The 19,208-nt window shown below is 58.6% G+C and overlaps 2 protein-coding genes across 3 annotated transcripts in view; one reads left to right on the top strand and one right to left on the bottom strand.

Annotated features, from left to right (window-relative positions):
- The window catches only part of LOC103824794 (homeobox protein EMX1), a 169,838-nt gene that overhangs the window by 20,832 nt on the left and 129,798 nt on the right, over positions 1-19,208 (bottom strand). The window lies entirely within an intron of this gene.
- Positions 1-19,208, top strand: part of RAB11FIP5 (RAB11 family interacting protein 5) — a 36,546-nt gene that overhangs the window by 11,807 nt on the left and 5,531 nt on the right. The window contains exons 2-4 of one of the 2 annotated variants that reach the window (XM_050974137.1): positions 1,676-2,115; positions 3,821-4,505; positions 14,619-17,015. In XM_050974137.1, coding sequence (XP_050830094.1) covers positions 1,676-2,115; positions 3,821-4,505; positions 14,619-17,015 — 3,522 coding nt within the window. The remainder of the gene's footprint in view (positions 1-1,675; positions 2,116-3,820; positions 4,506-14,618; positions 17,016-19,208) is intronic. The other variant, XM_050974139.1, reaches the window with a different exon arrangement.

The following is a 19,208-nucleotide window of genomic DNA, read 5'->3' as shown; positions in this document are numbered from 1 at the left end:
TTCCCTATTTTTTTTCTTCTCAGTGACTTCATCCTCCAGGTGGATGTAAGACACCCCTGGGATTTTTATTTTCTGGAAAATTGTTAGCGCATGTCAAAAGTGTCTTCGGCTCCCATTGCTCCCAGGAAGCACAAGATGGAGAAACAGGATCTGTCCTGAGCCTGGAGCTTTCCTTGGGCCTTGTTCAGGGGAATTTTAATCAGAAATTCATGTAATACTTGGATCTGGGCAGGCTCAGGGCCGTGGCTGTGCTGGGGTCCTGCTCATCCTGCTGCACCCCTGGGAAGTGGTGCCTGGACTGGCAGAGATGGGGCATCCCGTGGGGATGAAGTGATTTTTGGGAAAGATCAGGGAAGCACAGTTCCCTGGAGGCCTGTGTTTGGTGCTGCCCCTTTGGAATGTGGGAGTGGAGAACCAGGGGGTGGCTCTGGCTGTGTCTTTGCTTTGGTGTCCCCAGTGCCACCCTTCCTCCCCTCTGGCAGGAGTCCAGACCCCTCTGCCATCCCATTCCAGGGGCTGCTCCGTGCCCTGCCAGCTCCCAGGCCATTCCCTGAGGGAGCACCAGCCCCTAAAGGGAGCCTGGGGGTGCTTTTGCCTTGTGCAGGGAGTGGTTTGGAGGCTTTTCCAGTGTTCCCCCATTTCCATGGGCAGCTTTGGAGCAAAGTGTGTGTTAGGGGTTTTGTGTGGGGTGGGACAGTGGGAAGCATTCCCAGGAATCCTCTGGAATCAGTGGGAGCTTTGTGCTGGGCATGGCCAATAGCTCCTTCTGGAACCTGCCCCCAGATCAGCAGCCTGGGAAGGGTGGGCTTGTGTTGGGTGGGATTGGAGCTGCTCGGCTGCTGCTGCTGCCCCAAAGAACTCCTGGGAGGCATCACCCTTTAAAGCACTTGATCCAAGGACACTTCCAGGCACTCCTGAGTGTCTCTGTTGGAGTGAGACCCAGCAGGTCTGGCAGGAAGTTGATTGAATGGATGCTGCTGAGCTCCTTTGCCATTGTGGGTCAGTCTCTGCTGAGAGGATCCCTGAGTCACTGGCTCTGGGACATTCCAGCTGGTGCCTTTGTCTCCTTCCAAACACAGCTCCCAGCTCTGCCTGCAGAATCCCAGTGCTGGCTGGAGGCCTCAGTGAGCTGCTGTTTCCCAGGCTGTTCAGTAGAAGGGCAGCATGTGGGGTGGGGACAGGGATGGACATGGAGCTGCAGGTGCACCAAAGAGGGGTCAGGTCCCGTGTGCCACCTCCCAGGTGCACCAGGGAGGGGTCAGGTCCTGTGTGCCACCTCCCAGGTGCACCAAAGAGGGGTCAGGTCCTGTGTGCCACCTCCCAGGTGCACCAGGGAGGGGTCAGGTCCCGTGTGCCACCTCTCTGTGTGGTGTTTGTGTCTCTGACTTGGGGTTTAGGTGATACCTGGGACACTTGGCTTAGAATCCCAGCATCACTGAGGCTGGAAAAGCCCTCCTGGATCACCGAGTCAAATCCCCAATGCCCAAAGCACTGAGTGCCACATCCAGGCATTCCTTGGACACCTCCAGGGATGGGGACTCCTGGGTAGTTCTCCCTTTCCCTGGAGGAACTCGTGCTAGATAACCCTGGTGCCTTCTCTCCTCCAAGTTCTGCTGGTTTGTGGCTCTGGGAGGTGACAGAGGGCCCTTCCCTTGTGTCTCCCCTGTGGCTGCAGGTGGCACAAGCTGCACTCCAAGGCTGGGAAGAAGGAGAAGGAGCGTGGTGAGATCCTGGTGAGCCTGCAGTTCACCCGGAACAGCCTGACCGCCAGCATGTTCGACCTGTCCGTGAAGGACAAGGCGCGCTCGCCCTTCGGGAAGCTCAAGGACAAGGTGACAGGCAAGAAGAAGTACGACCTGGAGTCGGCCTCTGCCATCATCCCCAGCAGCATGGCAGCCCTGGACATGGAGGATGACTTCGAGCTGGGGGGCAAGAAGTCCAAGCTGAAGGGCTTCTTCCTGAAGAACAAGCTGCGCAGGTCGTCGCTGACGCAGTCCAGCACGTCGCTGGGTTCCGACAGCACCATCTCCTCTGCCAGCCTGAGCCTGGCGGGCACCGTGCCCGAGGTGCCCAAGTCCCCCAGCAGACACAGCAGCCTGTCCACCGAGCGCTCTGGTAAGAGGATCAGGGATAATCCCCCGGGCTCCCCTTCCTTTCTGTGCAAGGGGCTGCTGAGACTTCCTTGCTGCTCTGTTAACTGAGTGCTTACCCAGCCACAGAACCAGGGACTGGGGAGTTGGTTACTCCAATTCCAGGAATGTGGAACCAGCAATGCGGAATTGTTCAGGTTGGGAAAGCCCTCCAGGATCATGGAGTCCATTTGTTCCCTCAGCACTGCCAAGGCCAGCACTGCCCCATGTCCCCAAGTGCCACAGCCACAGGGCTTTGAAATCCCTCCAGGGATGGGGACTCCAGCCCTGCCCTCTCCAGGAAGGAAGGAGATATCCAATATCCAATACCCCAATATCCACCCTGAGCCCCCCCCGGCCCAGCCTGAGGCCGTTCCCTCTCCTGTCCCTGTTCCCTGGAGCACAGCCCGACCCCCCTGGCTGTCCCCTCCTGGCAGGGACTTGTGCAGAGCCATAAGGTCCCCCCTGAGCCTCCTCTGCTCCAGGGTGTCACTAGGAGGTGACATCCTGCACAAACCCCCTGAGACCTGTGTGCTGGCACTGAGGTGTTTGCCAGAACAGGAGGAACATCCCAGATTTTGCTTCTCCATGCCTGCACCACGAGCTCCCAGGGTCTGGGGGTTCCTCAGGGCTGTTCCTTTCAGCCCCTCGGGGCAGTCCCTGTCAGGAGGGCCCTGGCTGGGCTGGGCTGGGCTGGGCTGGGCTGGGCTGGGCTGGCCCTGCCCTGGGTCACTGCTCTCTCTCTCTCTCTAATGAGCCGCCTCCGCTAGCAGGCAAAGCCCAAGCAGGGCCGCCCCGGTGATTAAAACAATCTGAGCTCTTGGCACTCCCAGGGCAATCATTTACAAACAAAAAAGGCCATTGTAGGGAATTAATTCTCCCTTGGAAACAAATACATCATTAAATGGTTCAGTTGGCTGAGACAGCACATTGCCAGGTTGGGTGGGAGTCCCCAGGGAGGCCCTGTGGCTTCTGCTGGTGAAATTCCTGTGCTGGTTCCATCATCCTTGGCCTGAGTCTTCCAGCTACTGGGAGCTTCCCTTCCCATGGCAGGGGACTGGAACTAGGTGGTCTTTAAGGTCACTTCCAGCCCAAACCATTCCACAGTTCCATGAAGGAAGCAGCATCTCCAGCTGGGAGGGGCGAGCAGCTGTCAGTTGTTTTCCACGGGTTCTCCATGACTTTTACCCCCAAAAACTGGCAGCAGCCACGAGGTCATAGAGTCATGGAATTGTTAAGGTTGGAAAAGATTTTTAAGATGATCAAGTCCAACCCTCGAGGCAGTGGGAGGGAGAGGCAGGCACTGGGCCCTCCTGGCTCATCACACCAAGCAGTGGCCTGGAGCTCTTGGCCCCATCACCTCTTGTTCAGTGCAAGCTCATACATCACATGGAAGCTTTCAAACCCTTTAAGGAGCTTCTGAGGAGTTGAGTTCCTTGCATTTATTGTCAAGCTCAGACAATGGGTTTGTCATCTTGCAGAGCCTCCTCAGGGGGTCTTCCCCTGCTGTGCTCGGGGACAGTTTTGTGTCCCCAGTGTGGCCACACAGCAGCGAGCTGTGCTTTGCATTCCAAGGATTTAATCATAATCCTGCAGCAGGGAGAAGGTTGGGGTGGTTTCCCAGCTCTCTTTGGCGTGTCCAGGTGGCAGACAAGGATGGCCTGACCTGTTTGTGTGTTTGCCCCCCGCAGTGAAGGAGCTGCTGGCCTCGCCCAAGCTGAGCCACAAGAGAGCGTTCAGCGACGACGTGTCGCAGGTCAGCCCCGCAGAGCTGGAGCCCAGAGCCCCGCCGAGCCCCCAGCCCAGGAGGGACCCCACCTCCCGCTCGTCCCTGTGCATCAACGGCAGCCACGTGTACGGGGAGGAGGCAGCGCCCCGGAACCCGCCCGGCTCTGCCCCCCTGCCCGTGCCCCGCAGGCAGGACGAGCCCTTGGGCTTCACCCCCCTGCACACCGAGCCCCACGAGGTGCCCTGGGGGCTGGGCAGCCTGGAGAGGGCCCAGCAGAGGGACGAGCCCAGGTTCATCCCATCCCCTCCCAGCCTGGCCCTGCAGGAAGAGCTCAAGGTGTCCACCAAGGCCGTGACCCTCAGCAACCACCTGGGCAGGGCCAGGATGGAGGAGAGCACCCGCCTGGAGGGCAAAGCCAGCCCGGCTGCGCCTGCTCTGGGCTTCCCCACGGAGCCAGCCAAGGACAGAGCGCCCGAGGACACCAGGAAGGAGGACAAGAAAGCCAAGGGAGGCTTCTTCCACCACGGGGGCAAAGGCCAGGGGGACAGAGGGACCCCCGTCCACGCCTCGGCCGCGGGGGATGAGAGGAGTAAGAGCAGCGGCTGGTTTGGGTCCAAGGAGCCCAAAGAGTCCCCTCAGAAACCCAGGTCAGTGCAAGGGGGTGTGGAGGTCCAGGCTGGTGATTTCTGCCCCAGATTCCTGTCTCCAGCGGCTCCTGGGTGCTCCTGGGAATGCTCAGGCAAGGGCAGAGCAGGGGAAATGCTTCCTTGCTCTTAAAGGTCTCAAAGGGAAGGGGATTTTCCTGGATCCTCTCCTGGCTTCTGCCAGAAACCATCTCTGGATGTGGGATGTGTTTTGCTCTCAGGAAAGGGAGGGATCCCCTCCACGGAGAGGTTTCCCTCTGCAGAGGTGAGGCTCAGTGTGGTCACACCAAGTGGTTCTGTGGCCTCAAAATGGAGATTCATTATCCTTTAATGAGCTAAAAAGCTTCCCTGGCAGTCAGGCTGGGATGTGGGATACTGGGATTTGTAATCACATTCCTGTTATGAACCCCACACCCCCCATAGGGTCTGGTCAGGGTGCAGCACTTTGGTTACATGAGATATCATAAATATTCCCAAAGTAACTAATCCCAACCCTGCTCTTTCCCCTTCCCATCCCACCCAGCCTTCCCTTCTCCCAGTTATGAATCTCTAACTGTTCTTGCTTTGTCTGGTGATTCATCCCTCCCAATCCTGGGGGTTTGTGGTGTTTTTGCTGTTCCTGTGAGGAGTTTATCACTCATGTCCCCCCTGGAGCTGAGCTGGCAGTCCAGAGGTCGAGGGTGGTGTCAGTGAGAGGCAGGAAATGGGGTTAGAACCAGCCAGAGAAAACAACCAGCATTCAGAGCTGCTTTGGTTTGCAGGCTTGGTTTATTAGAGGGATTTTCTAATCTGGGCTGACTTTAACCTCATTTATTAAGCAGAAGGATTTGAGTTCAGTCTGAGCCTCCTTTAATGAAGAGGGCACTCCTGGTTTATTCCTCAAAACCTGGCTCCCACATGGGTTAAACTTGTGAGGGGATGAGCACATCCCTCAGCCTGGCTCCAGCACCAGCCCCAAGATTCCTCCTTTCCATGGGAAGGTGTCGTGCTCGTGGTGGCCTTGAGGCTGCACCGGCAGAGCTGGGGACACTGGGACAGGCAGGAGCTGCTCCCCTGGGCCAGGAACATCAGCAATATCTCATCCCACTGGAGCTCAGTCCCACAAAGTCCAGCACTGGGAAGGGGCAGGCAGGAGAGACAAGTGTGAGGTCTGGGGGCTGCTGTGCTGCACCCCTGGCATTCCCTGTCCCTGGCAGTGTCCCAGGGATGGGGCTTGGAGCGCCCTGGCATGGTGGAAGGTCCCTGTCCATGGCAGGGGTGGAAGGGGATGGGCCCTAAGGTCCCTTCCAACCCAAACCATGCTGTGATTCTGGGATTCCCAGGAGACTCAAAGCCCTGGCAGTGGTCTGGGGTCACATCCCAGGGCAGGGTTTGTGCATGAGCCTGAAGGACTCTGGTCCCTGCACCCTGTCCTTGAGGAAGGACAGAGCATTCCCACTCAAGATCGTTCTCTTGATTTTTCTTTCTAATTTTGGGATAAGAAACCTGCTGGTTAAGGCCTAGAATAAAAAAATCAAGGCTTAAAAATCCTGCTGTGTCCAGGCAGTGCCTCCACAAGTGCCTGAGGCAGCCAGGGAAGCACTGATGGGATGGGATGGGATGGGATGGGATGGGATGGGATGGAGCTGCCCTTGGCATCTCTCTCTGGGGCCTTTTCCTTGGGAAATGGGTGAGAAGCCACTGGGTTTTCTCCTTTTCCTTGGGAAATGGGTGAGAAGCCATTGGGTTTTCCCCTTTTCCTTGGGAAATGGGTGAGAAGCCACTTGGTTTTCCCCTTTTCCTTGGGAATGGGTGAGAAGCCATGGGTTTTCTCCTTTTCCTTGGGAAATGGGTGAGAAGCCATTGGGTTTTCCCCTTTTCCTTGGGAAATGGGTGAGAAGCCATTGGGTTTTCCCCTTTTCCTTGGGAAATGGGTGAGAAGCCATTGGGTTTTCTCCTTTTCCTTGGGAAATGGGTGAGAAGCCATTGGGTTTTCTCCTTTTCCTTGGGAAATGGGTGAGAAGCCACTGGGTTTTCTCCTTTTCCTTGGGAAATGGGTGAGAAGCCAGCAGGTTGTCCCCTCTTGGCAGTCCTGGGAAGGAGGCAGGCAGGGCCATGATGCTCTGATTTTGAGGCAGGGATGTCAGATCCAGCTGGAGTTCAGCTCCTTGTCCCAGTGGATAATCACCAGGAGTGCCCCTAAACACTGCTGCTTCCTGACAGCTCCCTGCCTCCCTGCTCTCATTCCCAGCCTTGCTCCTTTCCCAGAGAGTTCCACTCCATGGCTTTGTTTAAATCCACTTCAGTGCTCACAGTTTAATCTCGGGCTCAGCCAGAGCTGAGCTTAGAGCTGCCTTGCTCCAAGCTTTGGAGGACTTTGTCTGGCTGGGGCTTTCTCTCCCAAATCCAGGAATGGATTCCAAGCAGCACGAGCTGCAGGGGAGGAATTCACAGAACCCCTTTTGGGTGTTTAGGAACATCTGAGTGGGCTTCAGGTGCAGTTTGCAATTGAGAATGGGAAATAGTTGAGCTTGAACTGGAGCAGGGGGGGTTGAGAGGAGGAGCTGGGAGGAGTGGCTGCTGGAGGAGGGGGAAATGCTGGAGCTGCCTGGCTGGGAAGGGATTCTCCCTCCCAGTGTCCAGGGACTGGGCACTGGGACAGCTGAGAACCTTTGGGGAGCATTTCAGGAATCCTTTGGTGACTGAGCTTGATGTGCTGCAGAAAGGCCCTGCCCATCCTCACAGGGACAGGGTTTGTCTCTGCCCTGCCTTTCCCAGTGCCTCAGTTTTCCTGGCCATTCATTAGGACATCATTACTTGTTTTAGTTATAGACAACTGACCTCTCTGATTTCGTTTTGCTTCCTTCCAGTGAACGACCTCGTGGGCCAAGCTGGTGGTTCAGGTCAAGGCTGTGGAAGACTGTTTTAGGTCTTGGTGGCTTCAGAGTGCCAGAGGGCAGGGTCAGAAGGGGTCTTGGCAAGGAATTCCTGGCTGGCAGTGTGGGCAGGGGCTGGGCTGGAGTTACCAAATTTGCTGTGGCTGCCCCTGGATCCCTGGAATGTCCAAGGCCAGGTTGGACACTGGGGCTGGGAGCAGCCTGGGAGGTGTCCCTGCCATGGCAGGGGTGGCACTAAATCCCAATTTAGGATCCCTTCCAGCCCAAACCATTCCACATTGTGTAATCTCTGGGGGTTCTCTGATGTCCATCTGTGGCTGTTCAGTAGCAGTGTCACTCCTAGAGCTGAGTTAACCCTTGCTCTGGGGAGAAGCAGCCTCTGAACTGAGCAGGTTTAAGTCTTGACATATTTGCAGGAAGGACTTTTCCCCTCCTGCTCTCCTGACTCTGGGTACTTCTGCCAGCAGCACCCTCTCATCTCTATGTCCACCTTGGATAGGCCCAGTTTAACCCAGAGCTGAAGGTGGTGAGAAGGCATCAAAATCAGTCACTTTCCCAGCCCAGAAGCCTCAGCCTGCAATTAGTTAAAAGGTCTGTAATTAGAAGGATGATTGGAGTTTGCCTACAGCAAAGCCCAGCCTGGCACAGCTCATCTCTACCCACTTGCTCTGCCAAACACACCCTTCCCAAAATAAGGAGCTGCAGCTTTGGGCTGGGTTTAACTGGAGCTTTATAAAGAGGGTTTTGTTGTGTGCTGGGTGGGTTTTGCTGAGCCCTCAGTGTGGGAGCTGGCTCTGCAAACCTGTCTGTGCTCTCCCTGGGGACAGAACTGGGCATTTCTGCCTTCAGCCCTTATTTACACCCCATTTTCCCTGATTCTTCACAGGGAAGCAGGTCCCAAAGGCTCTGCTTACCAGCCCTGCTCCCTGCTAATCCCTGGAGCTCCAGGCTTTGATTCTGGAGGGGATGGAGCAGTAGGAAGATGGTGTTTGCTCTTTGGAGGCTGAATAAAAGCCTGGTTGGGGGTTGTTGCTTTGAATGTCAGTGGTTAAGGGCTGTGTGTAAGGAAGAGGCTCAGCAGGTTTATTTGAGGCAAAGCCTGGGGCTGAAACAATCCTTTACATGTTTCCAGGGTTTCCTCCAATGTTATCAGAGTTCTGCAGCTCCTGCTTCCTGTGGAGAATCCTGGTGATAAAATGGGGCTGCATCTTAGGCCTGGCAGCAGGAGGGAGAGGAAATTGGGCTCTGTCCTATAAAAACAGGGGCACCAGCTCCATTCTCAGGTTCAAGCCCCTTCCCAGAGCCCATACCCTTGGATCCAGCATTGAGGCCAAATATTGACTCAGTTCCTCCCTCTTCCTCATGTGCTCCTAAAAAGTGCCTTTCCTAAGGGCTGGGAATGGGAGCAAGGCTTGGAGTGGCTGGAGCAGAGTCCTTGGCCTGGCTGGCAGTGCTCCATGGAGCATGGAGCTTGTGGCAGCCCCTCCAAAGCCAGCAGGACCCTGAGAGCAGAGGAAGAGGGAGATGAAGGCCATGGTGTGAAAGCAGGGATGCGTCCATGGGAGCCATCAGGGTCACAGCTGTGGCACAGGGCTTGTGCAGCTCTGGCCCTGCCTTGGAGCAGCCCCAGGGATGGTGTGGGGTCAGTGTGGGGCTGGAAAATGGCTCTGTGCTGCTGAGCCTGCCTCTCCCAGGGATGCACAGGAGGCAGGATGGGGAGCTGGACCCAGAGCTGGCACCAGCTCAGCCCTGATGTGCTTTGGAACCATCCAGGAGCAGCACAGCCCCACTCTCACTCCTGAAATGGGAATTGGGGCTGAAGTTGGCATGTCCCTGGGTTCCTACTGCCCAGATTTCTGCTATTTTGTTAAATTCCCATGGTTTTGAGGGCAAATGTCTGTAAAGGAAGATCTGTCCATTTGAATGGGGATGATGGACAGGTGAGGCACAAGGGAAGAGCAAAGTGGTTATTGCACAGATAATTATTACAGATCATTTATGGATTGTTATAGGTGATTTATTATAGAGAAACCCAGTCCTTCCACCTCTGGATTTCCTATTTAAAACACATTCCCTGACTCCTTCCCTCTGGTGCTCCCACCCTGTACAAAAATGTCCTGGGCTGCTGTTCCTTCCTGCACAATTCCAGCTGTGCCAGCCCTGCTCCTGCCGGTGGGAGGAGGTTCCTGATCCCTGCCCAGTCTGGAGCTGCTGCAGGATGCTCCAGCACCTCCACCCTGCTGCAGGATGCTCCAGCACCTCCATCCTGCTGCAGGATGCTCCAGCACCTCCATCCTGCTGCTGGATGCTCCAGCACCTCCACCCTGCTGCAGGATGCTCCAGCACCTCCATCCTGCTGCTGGATGCTCCAGCACCTCCATCCTGCTGCAGGATGCTCCAGCACCTCCATCCTGCTGCTGGATGCTCCAGCACCTCCATCCTGCTGCAGGAGGCTCCAGCAACTCCATCCTGCTGCAGGATGCTCCAGCACCTCCATCCTGCTGCAGGAGGCTCCAGCAACTCCATCCTGTGCCTTTCCACCCAGGGGAGCTCTGTCTGTGAGAAAATGGGGCCAAGAGCAGCTCGGGAGTAGCACCCACGGCACACCCCCAGAGCCAACCCTCCTGGAGGGATTTCCCTTGAGCTGCAGCACAGCTCTGCCCTCAGCACAGCAGGGCTGCCTCCCTCCCTGCCCTTCCCATGTGCTGCTTTCTTCTGCAGGTGCAGAGCCCTGCTCACCCTGAGAGCCAGGCTGGGCCCTGCAGAGCCCTGCTCACCCTGCTGCAGCCAGGCTGGGCCCTGCAGAGCCCTGCTCACCCTGAGAGCCAGGCTGGGCCCTGCAGAGCCCTGCTCACCCTGCTGCAGCCAGGCTGGGCCCTGCTGAGCCCTGCTCACCCTGAGAGCCAGGCTGGGCCCTGCAGAGCCCAGCTCACCCTGAGAGCCAGGCTGGGCCCTGCAGAGCCCTGCTCACCCTGAGAGCCAGGCTGGGCCCTGCAGAGCCCTGCTCACCCTGCTGCAGCCAGGCTGGGCCCTGCAGAGCCCTGCTCACCCTGCTGCAGCCAGGCTGGGCCCTGCAGAGCCCTGCTCACCCTGCTGCAGCCAGGCTGGGCCCTGCAGAGCCCTGCTCACCCTGCTGCAGCCAGGCTGGGCCCTGCAGAGCCCTGCTCACCCTGCTGCAGCCAGGCTGGGCCCTGCAGAGCCCTGCTCAGCCTGAGAGCCAGGCTGGGCCCTGCAGAGCCCAGCTCAGCCTGAGAGCAGGCTGGGATCCGGAGGGAGAAATCTTCCTGCACTGAACAAGCTGTTTCCAATAGACTTTTTCCATCAGGGGGTTGCTCAGCAATATTTTATTTCCTTTTTTTTTTATTGCTGCGAGGCTCAAAGGCGTCTGTGAAGTGCTGCCAAACAAATAAATGAGGGCAGGGAGGTACCCGAGATTTATTTTGGCTGGCGGAGCCGTGTGCTGGGAATGGGAGGGGAAGGAGGAGCAGCAGCAGGAGGAGGAGGAGGGTGAGTCAGCGTTTCAGTGCTGCACAGAGCTGCTTCCATCAGACAAGTGTAGGTTTCCCTCTAGAGGAATCTGCCGTGCTCCACTCCTGCTTTCACCCAGCACTTCCAGCTCCCTCCCTCCGGGAGGGTGGGAAAGGGCATTTTGGGCTCAGAGCAAGGCTCCTGCCAGTGCCAGGTGGTGGCCAAAGCAGGGATGTTCATCCCAAGGAATGGGGTGGGACGGTGACGCTGCAGTTTGAAATCCCAGTGGAAAGTCACAGATTGTCAAACGGCCTCAGGCTTTGCCAGGGGAGGGTCAGGCTGAATATTGGGAACATTTCTTCCTATCGAGGTTTGTCCAGCCCTGGCACAGCTGCCCAGGGCAGGGGTGGAGTTCCCATCCCTGGAGGGCTTTAAAAGCTCTATGGATGTGACACCTGGGGACAGAGGTCAGTGGTGACCTTGGCAGTGCTGGGAGTGGTTGGACTTGATGGTCTTAGAGGGCTTTTCCAACCTAAACATTCCATGATAGTTCTGCATGGAATTTGCAGGCAAGAGCCCCTGAACAAACCCCAGTGGGTCCCAGCAGGAATGGGGTTGAGAAGCAGAAAGGAAATTCCCACAGTGGAGCTGAAGGAGGAAAATGAGAATCCAACAAAGATGGATTCAAGTTCTGTTTTTACATATTTAGCCAATATCAGCAGGTCCAGCACCTCCTGAGCCCCATCAGGATTTTACAAGGGACAGAGGGACAGGAGCCAGGGAATGGCTCCCACTGGGAAAGGGGAGATTGGGCTGGGATCTGGGCAAGGAATTGCTGTCTGGGAGGGTGGGCAGGGGCTGGGCTGGAATTCCCAGATTTGCTGGGGCTGCCCCTGGATCCCTGGCAGTGCCCAAGGCCAGGCTGGACATTGGGGCTTGGATCTACCTGGGACAGTGGGAGGTGTCCCTGCCATGAATGGGGTGGCATGGGATAATCCTTAAGGCCCTTTCCCACCCAAACCATTCCATGGTGACCTGGGGAATGAAGACAGGATCATCTCAAGGGTGTGAGGAGGCCCTGAAGCTGTTCCTGCACCTGTGCAGGTGGGGATTGGTGCAGTCCCAGGTGCCTGGAATTGCTGCTCTGGCATCAGCCCTCCCTGAGGGGGAAACTTCACCCACTCAGCTTCTGGCAGCTGGCACAGTCAGTGCTCGTTAATCAGTGCAGCTGATTAATGCTCTGCAGCCTTTTAGAGCTGGAGCCCAGCAGAGCTGGATCAGGCCCTGGCTGCTCTTACTCAGCACAAAGGATGGATCTCAGTCTGGAGCAAAACATGGAAGCAGTGCCAGCAGGACAAGCAGAGGTGGGGCAGGGCTGTGTGCCTCTTGCAGCCACCCTGGAATCCTGGTGGTTGGACCTTGTCACCTTCCCTTGTCACCTTCCCTTTCCAGCTGGGAAGGAAAATTTGCCATGGCTTGCCCTGTTAAAATCTATTTGTGGAGGTTGTGAACTCATCCAGCTGAGTGGTCAGGTACTGAGCAGCTGCTCCCCTCTTCTGGGGAGCTCAGATTCGAGGAGGATTGGGGAAAAATGTCCAACCCTCTGCTGATCTCCAGGCTGGGAATGCCAGGAGAGGTTTCTCTCCACGCACAGTGGCTGCCAGTCTGGGATGCTTTGTGCCTCAGGGTCCATCAGCTTCTCCCAAAACTTCTGGAGACTTTGTGTGCTCACCCAGAGCTCAGAACTCCCAGGAGGAGCTGGGCTGCAGCTCTGGGGGCATTCCTGGCTGCTCCTCCCTGGCCCCCGGAGCAGGGTGGGGCCCTGTGGGGACCAGGCTGGGCACAGCCACCACGGCTGCTTTGTGACAGCAGGAGAGGGCACCCACGGGCTGGCTGTGCCCCAAGGGAGCTGAAGCTTTCAGTCAGGGCGAAGGGGTCCAGGCTTTTCTTTGTCCCTGGGCTGCCAGGTCTCTTCAGTGGTGTCCTGTGGGTGCTGGAGCAGAGCCAGGAGTGTTCCCTGTCCCCAGACTGGCACGGGGGACTTTGGTGGCATGGATGGCTTCATTGGGCACCTTTCCAAGGAGCTGCTCAGAGCAGGATGTGGGAAGGGGCTCTGCAGCTGCCAGGAGTGGGAGCAGGGGGTGCCCATGGTGGGGGCATCACTCGTGGGCCAAGGTGCTGCCAGCTCGATGCCCTCCCTGCTTTGGGACCAACCAGCTGCACCATCACCAGCGTCAGCTCTTGCCTCAAGGTGGCATTTTGTGCTTTAAAATGTGTCTGAGGCGCTTGGTGGATGCACAGTAACATGGAAATAGTTGTCCAAGCAACTTTGTGATCTTGCAGTGCCACCTGCAATCCCTCCCTGCAGCTGGGCAGGGATATCTCAGGGTGGAGCCCCAGGACTGGACATATCCCAGGCACTTTGGCAAAACAATTAATTTACTCCTTCTTAAACCTTGGTGTGCCCAGAGCTGGCTGATCCACACCCATATCTCTGCCCAGCCAAGAGGGGGACTCTCTGGAATTCTGTGGTGCAGGAGGCATCAATCCCATGGGATCTGTTATGGGGCAGGGCCAGGTCCCCTGTCCTGGGGATGGGATTGCTCCTCCCAAGGGTGAGGCAAGGGCATGGGCCCAGAGGAGGGAGCCTGGCAGTCAGAGCACCAGATGGATGTGGGGTGTCCACATCACACCCCCCGTTGTGATGTGAAAACCTCTGAGCCTGGTGAGCCTCCGTGGGGTGGTGACTCCACATTGCTGCAGTTGTTCCCAAGGAAGATCAATGAAATCCCACAGAAAGGTCCCTCAGTCCTGCTTGAGCAGGCAGCAGGGTGCTGTCAGCCTCACTTGGGGTGAGATTCTGAATTCCAGGTGTGCCGAATCCCTTCCACCTTGGGATCCCCCCTGGGGTTTCAGGCATCTTGGGCAGAAGTGATGTGACAAGGGACATATGGGAGGCAGGACAGAGTCCAGAGTGGGGACAGAGTCCTGTCCTGGCCACGTGCTCCCTCCTGCTGGGCTCTGGTTCCTGGGCCTCCCTCAGCCCTGTCCCTCCCTCCTGTGCCAGCGTGAGCTCCATGTGTGTGTGCTCCCCTGCTGGTCATGCTGGCAAACCAGTGAGGAGGCACTGGGGTGAACTGGGAAAGGCTCCTCTGTGTGCCTGGACTGATTCAGGTGACCCTGATCCATGAGCCCGGGCTGCTCCTCGTGCTCCACCTGCCCCCGGTGCCACCAGCACTGGGACAAACTCACCTTGGGCTGCAAGAGGTGGGGAAACCTCTCTGGCTCCTGGGCAGAAGGGGAATGTGGAGGAGTGTCCTGGGAGCAGGGCCACCCCTTCCTGGGTGTCTGCATGCCCTTTCCACGCCGTGACTCCATAATCATTGCTGTGCCTAACAAGAGCCAGGCATGGATTGGTCATTGCACTGCTTGGAGCGACTGTGGTGTGTGTGGTGTGTGCTTCCAGCCCTGTCACAGCATTAACCAGGAGGACTGTTCTGTCTTCCCTCCACAGCCTGGAAGTGTCTCCTCAGGTAGAAACCAGCTCAGATGCTCCTTCTCATTGTGCTCCCTGCTCCCCTGCCCCGTGCCCCGCTGCCCTTCCTGCTAGCATGCCGAGCTCTAACCTCCCTCCTGCTCCTGGAGACAGACAGGCCGGGTGCTTGGCCCCCACCAACCCATTCCTCAACTCCCTGCAGAGCAATCCCTTCTTTGAGGAGCTCCTCGCTGACCAGGTACTAAATTCTCCTTCACCTACTCACTTTCTCTCTAGTTTCCCGCCTGGGCCGCGTGCTGCACCCGAGGTCGCTGAGAGCTTTTATTCCTCTGAGGATTGCAGTCCCTCTGGCTCCCCAAGGCAGACAGAGCCCCAGAGGGAGTCTCCAGCCCAGAGCGTTGGTGTCCCCGTGCCAGAAACCAGTCCCCCAGCACCGGGAGAGCTCCCTCCGGCCGACACCGACCCCGCCGTCCCCCCGCTGCCCTCGGAGTGGGACGACACCTTCGATGCCTTTGCCACCAGCAGGCTCAAACCAGAGCGGAACAAGGAGAGCTTCTTTGCCTCGGTGGCAGCAGAGGGCATGGCTTTCATCGATGACCCCAGAGCCAGCCCGACGGAGAGCTCAGCGGAGCCGCCCTGCCAGAAGGGCTCCAAAGTGTACGAAAAGGCCGCTGAAATCCCTGCGGCTCTCCGCTCTTGGACAAATTTCTCCGCTCTAGACGTGGGGGCCAACCTGGTGAGCACCACCCAGGAGGCCACGGTGATCGAGGACGTGCTGAGCCCGGTGTCCGCAGGCTCCATGGCCAGGAGGAGGAAAAGCAGCACGCCCATGGTCTGGACAGCCGCCTTTGCCTCGGGCAACCCCGGGGACAAAGAGGTGTCGACGGCACTGAGCACTGAAAATAGCGCTAGGGAGGCGGGGGACAGCGGTGAGGAGGAGTCCTGCGGCCCAGGGACGAACGGCTGGATGACCATAGCCACGGAGAGCGCCGCCGGGCCCTCAGAGAGCGCCGGGGAGCGCGCGGCTCCCCAGGGCCCCTTCGGCCCGCGCCCGCCCTTCCTGGGCGAGGGCACCATCGAAGGCCAGAGCTCGTCCCGTGCTGCCTCCTGTGTGCTGCCCCGGAGCTCCTACCCCCCCGAGCCGGCCCCCGAGGCCCCGCGCGGCGGCTCCGTGGCGGCCGTGCCCCCGCGGGTGCCGAGGGACGCGGCGGGGCGGAGGTTCCCCGAGACGGGCGCGGAGCCCGGGGGCGGCCCGCAGGGCGCCTTGGACATCCGCAGCTCGGTTTTCCGGCTGCAGGCCAGCATGCGGCTGGAGGCCAGCGAGGGCCTGCTGCAGTTCAGCTCCGACATCCGCGAGAGGCGCGTGGTGCTGGCACCGTGGGCAGGGCCCCAGGAGCCGCCGCCCGGCCTGGCCGGGCCGCCCCCCAAACCCCCCCGGCGGTTCGCAGCCGCGGGCGCCGTGGGGGACAGCGAGGACGAGGAGCCTGGTGGCAGCCAGCGAGGCAAGCAGGAGCCATGGGAAGAGTCAGAGGACCCAGGAGCAGAAATGGGATTGCCCAGGAGCCGTGGGAGCAGCGAGCCCTCCGTGCCGGCGCCTCCCAGCCTGCCCGCCCCGGGAGCGGCCGCCAATGAAGCCGGGAGAGAGTTCGCAGCATCCGAGGGTGCCGGAGCTGCTGCTGTGGACTCAGCAGCTGGCTTGGAGACAGGAGCCGGCAGGCTGGGGACAGGGGACACCTCTGTGGGGGAACGCCCATCAGAGATGAACGAGACAGATGTGGCAGAGCGGTTTGAGACTTGCGTATCCAAGTTCTCCCTGGATGGACTGGACCGGTCGGGTGCTGAGGAGAGCTGGAGCCAGCCCCGTTTATCCCCTCAGGGGGCCACAGACAGTGCCAACTGGGAAACGGCCTCCAAGCAGGAGCTGTTCCCTGAGGAGCCCAGTATTTCAGGACTAAACCCACCTTCCAAGCTAGATCTGGGCCAGCCGACCAGCTGGACAGCTCTGGAAGAGCAGGAGGCAGCTGGGCATCCACACCCGCAGCCCCAAAGGTCAGAACACAGGCAGAGGCCATCCCAGCTGGAGCTGGCTTGCCAGGATCGCGAGGGGCGAGCAGGAGGGCAGCCCAAGCCCCGCGCCCCTCCCCAGGAGGCAGAGCAGGGCAGGACCCCCGCCAGCGAGGGGCACTGGGCAGAGAGCAGGGTAGACTTCAAGAAAGCCGATTTCTGGAAGCCAGATAGGGCAGAGAGGCACACACAGGGAGCTTCAGCCCTGAGAAACCCTTTTACCCTGGCGCTGAGCCCCAATTCCCCGAGCAACCCCTTCGTGGAGAAGCCCCCAGCCCCTGTCCCTGTCCAAGCTGTGCTGCCTGAAAAGCTTGAGCAGGGCGACTTCAGCTTCTGCAGCCTGCAGGAGGAAGCCCCCGGGCACGGCTTGCAGCCCACTAACGCTACCCCCCTGCATGTCAGCCAGCCCCTGGCCTTCTCCACCCCTTTCCTCGCGGCTGCCACTAACCCCGAGCCGTGTGGCCGCCCCCGGCCCCCCGCGGGGGTCCCCGCCCGCCGCGCCGCCGCCCGGCCCTGCCCGTGCCCGCAGCCTGGGGAAGCTTCGGCGCTCCTGGTTCTGCCCAGGGAGACACGGCCGGCTGAGAAGCCCCTTGGCCAGCAGACGACCAGGTGAGCACTGCGGGAAGGCGAAGGGCGTGTGTGTGTGTGGGAAGGTGAGCCCTGGCCCCTTCTGCTGCTGGCCCCCTCTGCTGCTGGCAGGGCTGTGCCCAGCTGGGCTCGCTCCGAGGAGGCTGCTCCACGCCGTGCTGCAGCTCCTGTTCCTTCCCCTGGTCCCAGAGAGCCCAGCCCGAGCTGCTGGGAGCCTTGGCTCTCTGGGATGCTGGGGGAGTGACTGCTGGTGTCGGGTGTGGCCAGGGCAAAGGGTTCCATGCACCCACGACCTGCCCCAGCTGGAAATTCAGAGCTGCACCCACATTGCACCCAGTGCTGATTTTGGCTCCATCATTCCCCCCATGCTTGCAGAAGAAATGCCTTTTCTGTGCCTGCCAGGAGAGCTTGTGGCTGTTTATGCTCTCCTGAGCTCCCTCATGGCATGTGCACAGCTGCTGCCCCTGCCCTCGCCATCCATCCAGCTTTGGCTGCTTTCCTCTCAAGTGCCCATTGGGTACTGAAAACCTTCTGTCCATAGCAAAAAACCGAGTTTTTCCACCAGGGCGAAATGCCCCTCTGCCCTCCCTCCTGCCAGGATGCCCATTGGTGATGAAGCACATGGGATTTAGCCTTGAGGCTGATGGGAATGGGAAGGGTGAAAGAAGGGGCTGCTCCTCCTCCCAGGTCAGTCCTGGGTCTGTACAAATGCCACGAAGCAAAGCTGGGGAGTTCAGGGCATGGAATCTTGCTCTGTGTCCTTCAGTTCATCTCATTTTCCTGGTTCTCCTTCCCCTGGTCTGCCTGGGCTCTGCCTGCCCAGGGGATTTACCGAGCTCCAGCAGGGAATTATTGATCAGCCTCACTGATCATAAGGCAAATGGAGTTTCCTGGGGGCACCAAAATGGTAAAATCCCACCTGCCCCAAGAGCAAGACTGGTTGTGGCTCTGGGGAGAGGAAAGGAGGGAGGATGGGGCCAGCAGAACTCACTGAGCTCCAGTCCTTCCACCAGGGGATCCCTCCCTGGGTTGAGCATGAGGTGCAAAGTGATCTTGGGAGCAAAGACAGCATCTGGCTGCATCTGTCAGGTGATTTTTTTCTTATTTGGGCCAGACCCTCCAATCATTTTTAATTGGATTATTCATCCAGCAGCCCATAGTCTTCTTCAAAATTTGCAGGGCTGCTGCCCAGAAACATGGATTTTGTTATGTTTCATGGAAAGAGAAGTGTCCTGCTATCCCAAGGGGATTGCTGGGGCAGTGAGGGAAGCACAGGCATCTTTGTGTTGGTAGTTCCTGCTCATGGCCATCCCCAGCCTTGCCTGTATATCCATCCAGGCCTGGCTGGCTCCTGGGATGGAATGAGCTGTGATCCAAGAGCTGCATATCCTGGATATCAGTGCTGGCTTCTGTCGTGACACGTGGCCAGGAGCTCCTGAACTTCCCTGCTAGGGTTCCTCCAGCACCTTTTGGATACTTGCTGTGACTGAGGAACCTCTGAAGAGCTCCTGAGGCCTCTGGGGAAGGCTCTGAGGCTCTGAACTGCTTTATAGGACTGGGGAGATGTGAGAACTGTCCCAGGGTGAGGGAGGAAGGCTGCAAGGGATCTTTTCCCAATCCTCATGGCCACGCTTCCCTTCCCAGGATCATCTCCTGTTGGAATCGCCAGAGGCACACAGATCAGGAAAAGATGGTAGGAAAAAGGTGGAAGGAAAGAGGAAATACTTCAGACTTGGAATGGCCATTAAGTCCTGGCTGGAACAAAAGGGTCTGCAGGCGAAGGGGAGAAGGTACCTGGTGTGGGATGGTGAGAGTTTGGGGTGAGGGGCTTCAGTGCCTCCTCAAGAGAGCTGGAAATAGGCAGTGGGGTCCCATGGCCCTTCCCAAGTGGCCAGAGGCTCTTTGGTCATCTTGTGTGGCTGCTGGGGCAAGGGAGCATCAGCTGCAGCTCCCAGGTGCCTGGAGGGCCCTTTGCTGCTCCTGGGGATAGGGCAGGATGGTGGCTCCACTGCTGGGGACATGTCACGTCCCTGGGACAGGAGTGACCCCAAGGACACCCTGGGGCTGTGCCTTGGGAGCTCCACTGCCTGGAGGAGAGCGGCCGCTGTGCAGCTCCTGCTCCTCCACTGGAATGCAGCAGCTGTGCAGCTCCTGCTCCTCCATTGGAATGCAGCAGCAGTGCAGCTCCTGCTCCTCCACTGGAATGCAGCAGCT

This window comes from Serinus canaria, chromosome 4 (genome assembly GCF_022539315.1).
Source record: "Serinus canaria isolate serCan28SL12 chromosome 4, serCan2020, whole genome shotgun sequence".
Classification (NCBI taxonomy): Eukaryota; Metazoa; Chordata; class Aves; order Passeriformes; family Fringillidae; genus Serinus; species Serinus canaria.
This window is presented reverse-complemented; position numbering and strand designations above follow the sequence as displayed.